Source organism: Chlamydotis macqueenii, chromosome 1, assembly GCF_036417535.1.
Source record: "Chlamydotis macqueenii isolate bChlMac1 chromosome 1, bChlMac1.mat, whole genome shotgun sequence".
Lineage (NCBI taxonomy): Eukaryota > Metazoa > Chordata > Aves > Otidiformes > Otididae > Chlamydotis > Chlamydotis macqueenii.
The window spans coordinates 68,044,033-68,056,965 of NC_141556.1; the positions used below are offsets into that span (position 1 = coordinate 68,044,033).

The 12,933-nt window shown below is 35.9% G+C and overlaps 1 protein-coding gene across 4 annotated transcripts in view; it reads left to right on the forward strand.

The window, feature by feature from the left end:
* ERC1 (ELKS/RAB6-interacting/CAST family member 1) overlaps window positions 1-12,933 on the forward strand; it is a 294,214-nt gene that overhangs the window by 114,510 nt on the left and 166,771 nt on the right. For 3 of the 4 annotated variants that reach the window (XM_086755591.1, XM_086755602.1, XM_086755595.1), the window contains exons 10-11: window positions 1,193-1,333; window positions 2,464-2,604. In XM_086755591.1, coding sequence (XP_086611717.1) covers window positions 1,193-1,333; window positions 2,464-2,604 — 282 coding nt within the window. Of the gene's footprint in view, window positions 1-1,192; window positions 1,334-2,463; window positions 2,605-7,526; window positions 7,563-12,933 lie in introns of all 4 variants that reach the window. The other variant, XM_086755609.1, reaches the window with a different exon arrangement.

Sequence of the window (12,933 nt, forward strand, 5' to 3'; positions counted from 1 at the left end):
CCATCCTTTGTTCCTGACAGCCGAGGAGGGGTCAGGAGGGTGCGATTGCTGCCGAGGCGCATCCCTCACGAGGGCGCACTGCGGGATGCAGTAGCACCTCCCATAGAACCAGCCCCGGGTGCAACTTCTGCGTGATGAGGGAGGGTGTGAGGGTAGAGCTGAGGCACAAGCTATTGCTCTAATAGTCGTGAGCCATTTACCATCATTTTGTGTGAAAGAAATTGGTGTTCTTGTGTTGTCGTCTCTTTACATGGTGTGTTTTTGGTACGATTGTGGGATGCCTTACATTTCAGCTGTGGATTCTTCTGGTTTTTGCCCACCCCAAGTCTGATTAATACCTTATTTTATTTTATCTTCTTTGCTCAGATATTTTAATAATCTATTTATTTTTAAAGTTTTGCTGTGAGAAATAATATTCTAGTTCTCAATACTGAATCAAAATGAATGGTTATCCTGATGTACCTCTATTTCAGTCTCACTTTATTTGCAGCTTTTTTGCTCTTGTTGCATTTTTTTATACTTGCCTGGTTCTTAGGAGATAGTGGACTGAGGGTACAGCCTTGTCTATTCTGTTTTGGTGGGGCAAGTTACTATATATTTTTTCTTGATTCCTGGAGAATCAGGGTTGCAGCTTCTTTAGTCTGTTAGATTCTATACATGTAAAGCTATGGTAAAGGTTTGTCTGGGGTTGGGGAATTTGTTTGCATGCCTTCAGCTTCCAAGATAATCAAAGCTCCATTGATATCTGGTGCATAGAAAAGTTATTTTGTTGCCTTTTCTTACTGTATGTTGATCCTGGTGTCATATATGCATTGCACCCCTTCCTCTCTGAAGGGCTACGGATTTAACTTCATGTTTTGGAAAAATAAGATTTAAATAAGTAAGGAACCAATATATAACCTCTCCTGGTCTTGGTTAATTTTGATTATCAGAGCCAGGTAAATTGTGTTGCATTATAACAACTTTCAGAGATACAGAAAACCTGGTATTTCTTAGCAATGAATCCATAGATTTTTCAAGTTTCCTCCTTCCTGAGGATCTGTTCTACAGTAGTTTTTACTAGTAAAAAAAAGGAAATGGCAATCTCCTACACCTCCTCCTCCTCATCTACAGTGTGTAAGAAGTGTTGTGATAAGAACCTCAGAAATTGAACTAAGAGGGATTTTCTTCATAGAGTGCTTTCTTTTGCCAGGAAAGGACCATCGAGCGCCTAAAGGAGCAACGTGACAGAGATGAACGAGAAAAACAGGAAGAGATCGACAACTACAAAAAAGACATTAAAGACCTGAAAGAGAGAGTCAGCATTTTACAAGGAGATCTGACAGAGAAAGAGGTTGACCAGCAGAATGAATCTGTTGTGTTAGAATTGTTTATTGTATATTGTATGTGTTATACTTGGAGTGAAGAAAATGGTTCCTTTATAGTCATGGTCCTTCAGGAAGTTTATCTAGTAAAATAGGTTGTTTGATAAATATTTCAGAACAACCTTTTCACAGATAGCATGCAGTCCCCTTATTTGCAGCAGTTAATTGTATTAGTAGTGATTGACCGATGGTCAATTCTAGCATTTACTGGAGCTATGCTTATAGACAGCTGAAGGCAGAGAACAAGCTTCTTCCTGTCTAAATAGAGGAGGAAAGGGCAGGGATTGACCAAAGCTATGGGTGCCAAAAGCATGCAGATAATGTTTATTCCCTTATGCAAACAGTGCAGCCAGTTCTTTTGACTCTGAAGAGTCTTCTTTTGATTATTAAGTTGGTTGTTGGTAATGAGCCAGTTGTCTAGACAAATTAACCTAATTATATTAGAGAAATACAAACGTTCTCTGTTTCTCTCTTGGAAGCATTCACATCTACTTACAATCTTTTTTCAAAACTCAATCAGAAGTAAATCAATACCAAAAATTCACCCAAGAAGAGCTAAGATTTTGTCTACTTGTAAGTCAACATGTGACAGGAAAAAAACCAACGCGAAAATGGTTCAGAAAACAAAAAGTTGAGATGTCTTTTGGAAATAGGTAGTTGAACTCACTAAGAGGAATTTTCTTCACAGAATGTTTTCCCTGTTTCACCCCATAGCAGCTGTGTACAGAAAAGCTTTGAACACTCTGTTTTAGATACCATGGCCAAACCTGCTAACCACATATGATTTTATTTAGAACTAATTTTTCTTAAACATGACTGTCATTGAAGCACTAGTTGCAGTTTACAGAATCTTCAATCTTTAAAAATTATTTTAAAATTAATTTAGGAAAGGTTTTATTTTGATCCTAAAAACCTGAATTGAATCAAACTGACTTAAGTTGGTTTGATTTGACATGGACATCCTGACAAAATAAGTTAGTCTCAATTGGATCCTGAATATAGTGTGAAGGGATAGGAAGAAAATAAAGACAAAAAAAGAAACTAGCTATTGCACATAAAGAGTATGTACTTGATAGTTATTTTACATCTTTTATTTTAGTCATCCTTACTGGATCTGAAGGAACATGCTTCATCTTTAGCTTCATCAGGACTGAAGAAAGATTCAAGACTCAAGACGCTGGAAATTGCATTGGAACAGAAAAAGGAAGAATGTTTGAAGATGGAAACTCAATTGAAGAAGGTAATCTTACTTCATATTTATATATGTGGTGTAAACATTCAGTGTTAGACAAATTGGCCATGTCTACACCGAAAACTTTGGGTCTTGAGTTTGAATTCTGTGAACTGCTTTTCAGTAAGTACTGTGAAGTTGTGTCCATGCAAACCATATTACAAGCTAACCCCATCAGAAGGTAACTTTCAGACACTGCTGCTAATTCTGGACTCGGTTTACATGCAGTAACAGTGCTGTTGACTGTTTGTTTGTTTGGTTTTTTTTTAAGGGGTACTAGGAATTAAAGACTTAGTCTGCTTCAGTACAGTTTGTAGCAGTAATTGTGCCATTAAACTGATGTGACAGCTAAAAATTTAACAGCTAAACATTTCACGTACCATTTACCAATGCATGTAGGTGTTAATGCCATAAATTCAGATGCCTGGTTAGCCTGGCCCATAGGAATGAAAAGAATATGTAATCAATGAAGTGTGTAATCTTTCATTGCAATCTCGTTACCAGTCACAGCTGATACATTGGTAGGAGTTTGCTGTTCAGAAGAATAGTACTCCATTACAAGCAAGCTAATTCATTTGAATAGAATCTTTGGGTTATGTTTGCATTGCAAGCCTTCTTTATTTTAGCTGTGAGTAGCATAAATACTGGACTGTTTAGAGGAACATTGATTCGCTTTTAACTTTTTGATTTTAAAAAAGCAGGTAATGAAGAAGTACAAAACATGCTAACCAAAATAGTGATAACACTTCTATTTATAAAATTAGAACAAGACAAAAGGCAACACAATTTTAAAAATAAATTTAAGTCTTGGATTGTGGAGTTCTAGCTGTTTCTTTACATCTACCCAGGTAAAGGAGGAGTGCCTGTGCTGTAGTTTGGAATTCTGTCCTAGTTCCTCACATGAATGTGAGATCAAATCTTGAGTAATCAGTTAAGACCTGTTTAGGATTTTTGTTTTGGGAGTGCAAGGTGTACCTGAGAATGCTGTATAAGTGAAACTCCATACAGACGTATCTAGACCCATGTTTGCCCTTCTTTTTAATTCTATTACACAAAATAAATAGTTCTGTTATTCAGCATCAACAAAGTATGATAGCAAGAAAAGATAGTTGTGCACATTTAAGTGGTCTCACAGGCTATTTTCAGTGTACCATACAGTGGGTGAGTATTTCAGAAGTCCAGAAGGACCCTTTCTTCTGAATTCTGTCGTGAATTGCAGTTTCATCCTTTCTCAGTGTGCTACTGATAACGAGTTGGGGAATATATTGTAGCTAAGATTTGCCAGAGATTGTTACAGTATTAGATGATAGTATTAGTTTGTAGGTAAACAGCTGCAGTGGAGAACGTTGTTAAAATTACTTTAAGAAAAAAGAAAGTACTAACTGGGAAAGCACATAACAAATAGTTAGGTTACGAAAAACCAGTTGCAGAAATTCAGTTAATTAGGGAATGTGTCTGTATATTTAGCATTGGTAAATGTACTGCTTTTCACTGCTTCCCCTGAGGTCGCTTTCCACACTGTAAGCAGTGAGCATATCAGTAGCAAGTGTGGAGGTCAACCAAAATCTGGTGAAGCACTGCTAGCTTCAAGACAAACATGCAGTTAATTTGCATTGCAATGACAACTCTTCGTTAGAATTTCCTTAGGCCTACCTCTGCTCATTCCATTTTAGAGAGGATTGTACTTAATAGCTGGTATCCAGGAACATTGCCTAAGGACACTGAGTCAGTTCATAAGACCATGTCTTCTTATAATCTAATCTCTTTTTTTTTTTCCAGGAAATAATTTAGATGGTGAATCATTCTCCTGTGGTCTTTCTCTTGAGGGTTAAAATGGGAAAACAGCTCAAATGTAAAGAGCACTATTAATTGTACAAGACAGCTATGGGACAAATAACGGTATTCTTAATTTGATTCTGAGAAAAATAAATTCGTTGTGTTGTAAACATAAATAGATTCGCATCTTCCCAACCAATGAAGCTGCCTAAATCATTCAGTCAGTATGGTTTCAGTTCTACCATAGTCTACCATTAGCTATGTGCAGTATAAAGCCCTTCCATAATAGTCTGTATATCTGCTCTTCTGCTTCAGGTGTTACTGCTTACTAGGGCATTTGGACAATTATTTCCTGTGCAGAGACCCTAAAGTACTCCCTCAAGTCCTACTGAGTTAAAATCGTCAATACCTTGTTTGTTTTTTTAAAACCTGTGTCATGTTGAGCTACTACATTCTTGTTCAAGGGAAAATTCAAATTTAATTGAGAGATTTTTTTAATGATAAGAAGTTAGTCTACAATGGCTTTTTATAAAGGAATCAAAGCTCTAGGACCCAGGTATGCTTTCATGTAATTAAGTGTGTATTTGCTTTCCTCAAGCTGTAGGAAACAACTCACTTCTACCACTGATCCTCCTTGCTTTCTAGAACCAAGTCACAGTTACTCTTAGTTCCTCAAGAAAATACAGTTAGCAACCATTTGAATATGTTTTATGCTTATGAGTAAGTTCAGATATTTCTTTAATAACCTTTTTTCCAGCTGTTTTGAATTTGCTAATGTTTTTTTGTCGCTTGCAGAAAAGTAGAAAAATGTATTTTTAAAAGACTTTCTCTCTTTAAATGCATTGCAGATATTTATTCAGGCAGTTTGACATTTTCAAGGTGGATTAGTTTCTTGTCATCCTTGAAACAATTATGATAGATAATCCACCTCCAATATAAAGCTTCTAAAAACTCAGTTTTGCACACCTGCATTGTAAACCATTGCAAATAACTGTCACAATTAACCTTAAAACTAATGGCATAAACCTCTTAAAACATAAGAACATTCTGTTTCAAACCAAATTAGAGGCTTATTATGTAGAATTTTATTACATTATCTTAGCGCTGTTTTGCATAAATCACATGCAGAAAGTACTCTCTTCTGTAGCTACTAACAGCAAATGGCCAAAAGCTTTTTCTTTTCGGTTGTTGCCCTTACAATTTGAATGGAGCTGTGTCTAACATCAATCTTGTTTCCCTTGCCTCTTATTTCCACTGAACAGTTTGAGTACTTTCAGTTAAATCTATTAGCCTTAGAAGTTCAGAAGCTGACAGAAGAGACTGAATTGGACTACTGTTAAGACATTAGATAAAAAAGACTTGAGCAGTCCTTGGAAAAAACTCTTGCTAATCTCTAAACAGTGCACCTTTGAGAAATAATGAACAGTGCAAGCTTCCAGTTTTTCTGGAAAAGGTATTTAACTTTACACTAAACTGAAATATTATTAACCAACTGGAGTGCAGGCGTGCTGAAAGGTATTATTTCTCTTTCCATGTAAGCCATCTCCACTGTCTGACTCAAGGTGTCTACTTCTCATTGTTGCTATTCCTCTTCTTACTGATGACTATTTTATATTGATTCCTGTCATAGCGAATTAAACTGCAGTGTTTTTCATATTCAGGACTGAGTTTTTTAAAAAATGCTACTATGGTTGTGCAAATCTGTGTGCTTAATGTTCTACTTATTCTGCTGTCATTGCTTTTATGCTGAATTGTCAGCCTGCTGCCAGCAGGAGATACTGTGGGAGATTCTGAATGCTGAAAGCAAGCCATGAATCCCTGTTGAGTTTACATGGCCTGGTGTGCTGCCTTAAATAGTCTCCTTTTTTGCCGAGATGGAATCATTAGGGGGAAATCACAGACAGGGGGTTCTCTCCCTGTTTTCTGTGAAGTGGTTTTATGCTGTGTGAGGTTGTTTGGGGTTTTTTTGCCTTAGGAAACTCTTTTTTTCAGACTTGTATTTAAATGCAATAGTTTTACAGTGAAAAAGTTTTCTTCTAGTTGTTTTTCTTTAGGATGCTCTCTTCCTAGCTTTTTCTGCCTTGTCTTTCCCAGTCAATATGCTTTGTTTCATTTTGGTTTTCTAATCTGGGAAAGACCAACTAATAGGTAGAATTTGTTCCAGCAAAGATGAGCAGATTTTTGTCTTGGTTTCCAGTATGTAGTTTTTTCTCCCTATAAATATTTTCCTTATTTGAAAAGGATCAAGATTAGAGAAAAGAAAGAGTCCAAAACCATATATTAACAAACTTCCCCTTGGTGCAGTTCTTGGAACTTTTCATCAGAGAATGTAAGCAGTGATTCCCTGCCAGGAAAATACCTCTAGATTCAACAGGCTCACTCAGAGGATCTTTTTTTTTTTTCTGCTGTGGTGTTCTTCCTTCAAGTTCTGCAGGATAGTATCTTTCAAAAGACAGGAAGAAATGACTAAAAGAAGTGTTGACCCAAATTCTGTGTTTCCCAATATTTAGCTCGGCCTGTCTAATACAAGTTCTAGTGCTTTTTATTTTTATGAACGTGGATTTCCTACCACAACTGAACTATTAGTAGATGAGATAGAAATGCTATTTTTTTTTGTCAACTGTTTATTTGTTTTTTCACAGAAGGGACGATAAATGACAGATTCAGTGTGGCAACCTAGAAGGACAGACTACTGGGGAAATCAGGATGTCTTATAAAAATAAAAGTAAAAACCCAGCAATTGTGTTCAGCATTCAGATAGTGTTGGTTACTGAATTAGTTTTCTAAACCATTTAGCTAGCTTGTAATTGATATAAGTGAAGGACTAGAAATTAAAGTCCTGCTCAACCTGTAAAACTGCCATCTGTAAACGCAGACACAGGACTATGTTATTTAAGGACTGAATGAAACTGTTAAACTGAGAAATCAAGATCAAGTTTGGAACTCACACAAGGGTAACTCTCTGTGTTTCTCCTGTTTTGAATGCTGGTTAGTAGTGCATGCTAAAATCACAATTTAAGATTCTGTTGTCTTAGTAAATTAATGTTGCAGCTATTACTTTAAATTCTTTTCTTGTTACATCTTTTCTTTTTCTCTCTCACACTGTTCCTATCCCAAATTTTCCCCATCTTTTCCTATCTTCTTTCTCCCTTTAGCACCCTGAAGTTTTATTGAGTCATCCATCCAAGCCAGTAAGTTCCCTGGCAAACTGAGAGGCTATTGCCAACCCCGTTTAATTTTCTGTGTTGCATGTGTCTTCACCTGTGCTTTTATATTTGGGCCAATGCAGAGTATACTGGTGAATTACTTTAGTAGTAGGTATGGATAGTATAGATACAAACAAAATGCTATGGTATGTCTGACCAGCCATGCTCAAAAAAGCCTTCTAAGATGCTTTTACTTTTTGGCTGCCTTAGTCTGACATTTTTGTTTGGTCAGCTTAATATTGTGCCAATGTTTTTGTTTCCCTTTGCTGTACTTGCTTGAAGTGTCCTGTAGCTTTTCTTTCATCTCCATTGTCCATGCATTTTCAGAGCAAGAAAGTAGAATTTCCATGCAAATCAAGCTTCTTGCGTGAAAGTATTCTGTAACACCATGTACAGCAGCACATTAGAAATAATAATTAAGTTATGGCAAATAAAAGATTGCTTAAAAACCTGTGTAACCATTAAGCTCACTGGTACTGTCAGTTTAATTTTGGATCCTATTACCAGCCTTCTGTTTGATGTCAAAGAGCACTCCCTTCAAGGAGTGTTTGTATAATAATATCTTGACACCGTAAATTACGTAATCCAAGGTGGTTTTCATCAGAGATTTCTTTTGTGACTGTGTGCATAAAAAAACCGTGTTACAAAACTTTCAGGAGATTGATATCTGTGTTACTCTTGACAATGTTCAGGGTAAATGTACCTGTCTATCTTGACAATCATTGTTTGAAGGTCAGAGAATTGCTGCGTGCTTTGAATAGTTCAATTTTTGTGACATCCTGTATTAGAAATTATTTTAATAGAGCAGATAATGTAATGCTTTTATGGAACTAGATTTGAGAGAAGAGTTAGGGTGTGCAACAGGGAAAAGTATTTTGTTAGGACTATTAGGAGTAACAGTGAGTAGTCAGCTAGGACATAAAAACTCCTACACTGCATTTTGAGTTATTTATTATATGTAAAAACACTCATTAATAAATATTCTAAGGTATTTGGTGAACAAATATTAGAAAAAAAAACACTATAATTTTCTTAAAGGATATAAGATTGGGTATGGCATTTGAAGGGTTTCATTATTTAGTATTTAATGACAGAGAGTATTTTTTCCCCAAAGGTTTTGTGTGTTGAGGTATGAAAAGCAGACTCAAGACTTTTCTGGTAAATTGATACATTCTTCCACTATAAAATAATTTGCCAGCCTTCTAACCTGTAGATTACGCTGATATAGTCTGTTACTAAACTTGTTTAATACATCCTATTAAATAGATTCTTTTACCAATTGTTTATGCGTACTTTTAAAATCTTTTAGCTGAAGTTTCTTACATTGTTTGATTCAGTCTGAGAATTTGTTCAGTTTGTGTCTTTTTGAAAGAAACTCTCAGCTGTAACAGCTCTGTTTTCAAGAACAAAATGCAGAAATATGTTGGTTTTAATTTTTTCTTTAACACTAGTAATTTTTTATTAAGTTATTTGGACCTTATACCAGATTTTTTTGATGCACCTATTCAAATATATGTAAATCAGCTAAAAGTTAAATGAATTGTCCATTTGTATGTGCTCAGTAGAGAGGTAGATTTAGCAATGAAACCTCCCAGAGATTTTACCTGCCCTGGTTATACCCCATTCTGAAGAGGGAGGAAGACTTTCCTGTTGTCTCTCCACTGCCACGGCCTCTTTTAGGTCTGGTCATTTGAGCAGGCAGCGGCAATAGTAAGTGGATTCTTCACCAAATACCATGCTGGTTCCAAGCAGCTGCTTGATAAAAATACAGCAGAAGCAGGAATCAGCATCTCAGTGTGCAGAACAGGTCAGGATAAATAATCTGTTAGGATTAAGTTAACCATTGGGAGGAGAAAAACAGAGTGGATTTTGCTGGGGCAAGGAGTGGCTAGGATTACCAGGAAAATTGTACCAAACCTGGGGCCCGGGGAAGACATAGTATGAGGAGGAGGTTGCATGTGGGCAGAAGACATGGGACTACAGGTGTTGTTGCATAGAACTAACTGTAAAAAAAAAAGCCCCCAAACCTGAAAAAAGTGATAGGAAGAAGATGAGGATAACTGGTAGATTAGTGGAATCTGTCTGGATAAGAGGAGTGGAATTTGAACCTGGCTAAGTAATGTTGATAAAAGGTTGGGGAAATGAGATATAGTACAAAAGGGTTGTACTTGGTGCATATAGGCAGGAGAATTTGTGCCCAGAAGAGCGTGTTTTCTACTAAACCTTTAATAGCATGCAGAATTTCTGAGACTCCCCGTTAGTCTGAAGTCAGAAAATACAAAATGTGGGAAGAAACTGTGTTTTTTATTCCCCAGTATGATATAGCCAACATAGAGGATAAGGTAGAAGAGGCTATGTGGTGCCTTTTAAAGCTCCAGTCCTGTAGATTGCGCATGACAATGTCAGAATCACCTCATGCAATGGAAAGTTGGAGAGTTTTTCCCTCTGATTTTCTTATATCTAAAAAATTAAACTTACCTCATCTACCCCTCACAGAAACCTTGTTAGGATAACATTCATTTTGAAAAATTAAATACCCAAAACCTAGGAAATGGCTGATGCAACATTGTGTGGCCTTTTTTCATTGTGTTGTAGTTGTTATAATAGTTTATAACTAAATTACTGTCTGCTGAGTCTTGCAGTCCTCAGTATTGTGTGAAAAATGCTCAAAGAATGAGCCAGAATTATATAAGAAAGATTATAATAATCTAGAGAAATTATATGATAATTTTTTTTTCAATAGTAGGAAAGCATTAAGAGAATAAGGCAGGATATTTTTGCAACTCAATTTTTCACCTGCAGAACATGTATAATAAGGCATCCTCTTTTCCCATTGATGGTGTTGAGAGTGAAGTTAAGTTACTGTTTGCCAAGAAATAGTCTACAGTCATGATTAGTATGATAGAAAGAAAATTGGGAATTTTTATGTGTGTGTCATTTGTGTAATTTAGAGTAAATAAAGCATAGAGGCATACACTAAAAAAACAAATACAAAATATCTGCTCATTACTTGAGCAAATCCCTTCTATGCATTAAGTGAAGCGCTGTTTCTGTAAAATAGTAGCCTGTGGTCAGGTGAGTAAAGCCTGATACAGAGGAGGCATGGGTAAGGGGGCTCACGTATGCTCACAAAGACGGCTGTCATCTTGGCATTTCCCTGCTGTCTTTCTACGTTTTTTGTGTTGGTGTAAACTCCGACGAGCAAATTGTTAAGTTCAATAATGACTGTGGGAACTCATATCTTTCTGAACAGATTTTTTTTTCAGTAATGAGTTTTCTCAAGGCATCTTTCTCTTATTTAGATTTTCAGCCTTCTTTATTAAACCATTCCAACCAAATACTTGCTTATTCAGTGTCGGAAATTTACAGTCACATTAGCAGAGACTAACCATTTAAAAGATTTTGTCAATTTTAAGATAACAAACGACTCATTATAACAGGCTCAAGTTTTTCTGGTACCTAGTATATCAGAGAATTCTCTGAATCTCTGACTACCAGTACAGCCTTTTTGAAAGCTGGTATAGTACATGGTGTTTAGAGCACTGGAACTGAAGTAGGAGCAAGTCTGGTTGTTTTTCAGATTTGTAATTTATTGAAACTAATAAAGACACTATAGAAGACTGCACACTTTTTATCACTTGAATTGCTGCCTTCACAGTGGGAAAAATAAAGAAAAGGTTATACATTTTTATCTTTTGCAATAAGTAGTCATAATATATTTTTGTATTTGTGTGTGCATTTATTATTTTTAGGAGATGTGAGGCACACGTGGAGGTAGGAGAGTGGATTAAAATGGGATTTCAGATTCTTGGAAACTTCTGCTTTGTAGCCAAAAGTTCTTGGCAACATTTGTATGTTAAATGTTAAACCAAATTTGCAGTCTAAATTAATAGGTAAAAGTAGAAAGTGTTTGCTGAGAATTATTTGCTGTTTGATTTAGTTAATCTTTTAGGAATATTAGTCTAATCTTAGTTGTAGTGTTTGGAATTCTTACATTTTAGAACTTTTAAATTAGGTCTGTGCTATTGTTTTCTTCCCAGCCTTTAGCACACTTTAAGCTGTGTAAAATCACCTTTCGGAGCTCTTAGTAAAGACTTTTTGGCATGAGAAATATCAACTTAGAAAATTCTTTTAAATGTGTTTTATCATTTTCTCCTTTCCATCTGTAAATAGTGGTTACTTCTGTGAAACATTGGTCATCTTTGTTTTAGTTGTAGAAGTTGGCTTTGTCAGCTGATTTTCTGTGGAAGCAATAGAAGTTACAGTACATTTATTCAAGGAACAATCATGCTTTCTTTTATTCTTTAGGTACCTGAAGCACTCGCCCCATCACTTACCACATTCCAGATGGGAAATGATGGTTAAGAGCAGAAAAGCATAAAGCTGTTAACCCACCCCTTAGTTTATAGTCACTCTTAAGAACTTTAAGAGCATATCCAGAGTAGTAAGCTTGAACTGAGTAGTAAGCTTAAACTATTCTCAGCCCTGAAGAATTTGAAATTAAATTCATGCTGGAAAATACTAATACTGATCAGATGAGCTTTGCTAATAGAAACACAGCTTAATGAAGGTTCTGATTCAGGTTCTACTAAAATGTGACTGTGTTTCTTATGCAGATCAATGCAGAATCAAACATGCAAGTTTGATTGTGCTCTTGAAAGCAGCTTAAATTCACCTGTTTGACTCCACACTGGAACAGACTTGGAGAGCTAATGACAGCATCAGTAGTAACAGTTAAGAGGTTTAAAATAGCCTGTAGTCAGGTAAACTCAGTGGCCTGTGTAAACATACCTTTTCTTATTTCTCATTTGTCAGACTGCAATGTTCCCTTCACCCTAAGAAAGCTACTTTTTCCATTTATTTAAATTTTTATCATACTGTTATACATTTTTGTATTTGTTTGTAACTATATTAAGAGGTTGCAGATTTAGGAATACTGTCTCAGGCAGACCTGGAAGCTGAAGCTATCAAAATGCACTTCTTAAGGTCTTTTAATACAGCAGAAACTGTCTTAGTGCATTTGTTGCTTTATATGTCCATTCTGTTTTGAAAATGAAGTTACTGCCTTATTTGGGAATTTTTGTACACCTTTGGTGGGCGAGGGAAGTTGTATGTGTTTTTTCTACTGTGAATATAGGAATTCATTATTTGTGTTCAACTTTCTTTTCGGTTAAAAAAAATACTACTGAATTATTTCATACAATGTTACATTGGGAAAGTAGCCAATTTCATCTGTTCCAGATCTTGATGTGAGTTTGTGGGAAACCTCTAAATGCATTGGTTTTCTCTCCTATACAATAAATGAATCCAGTAGGATTTTAGATATGGTCATGTAACACATATTTTGTACATAACC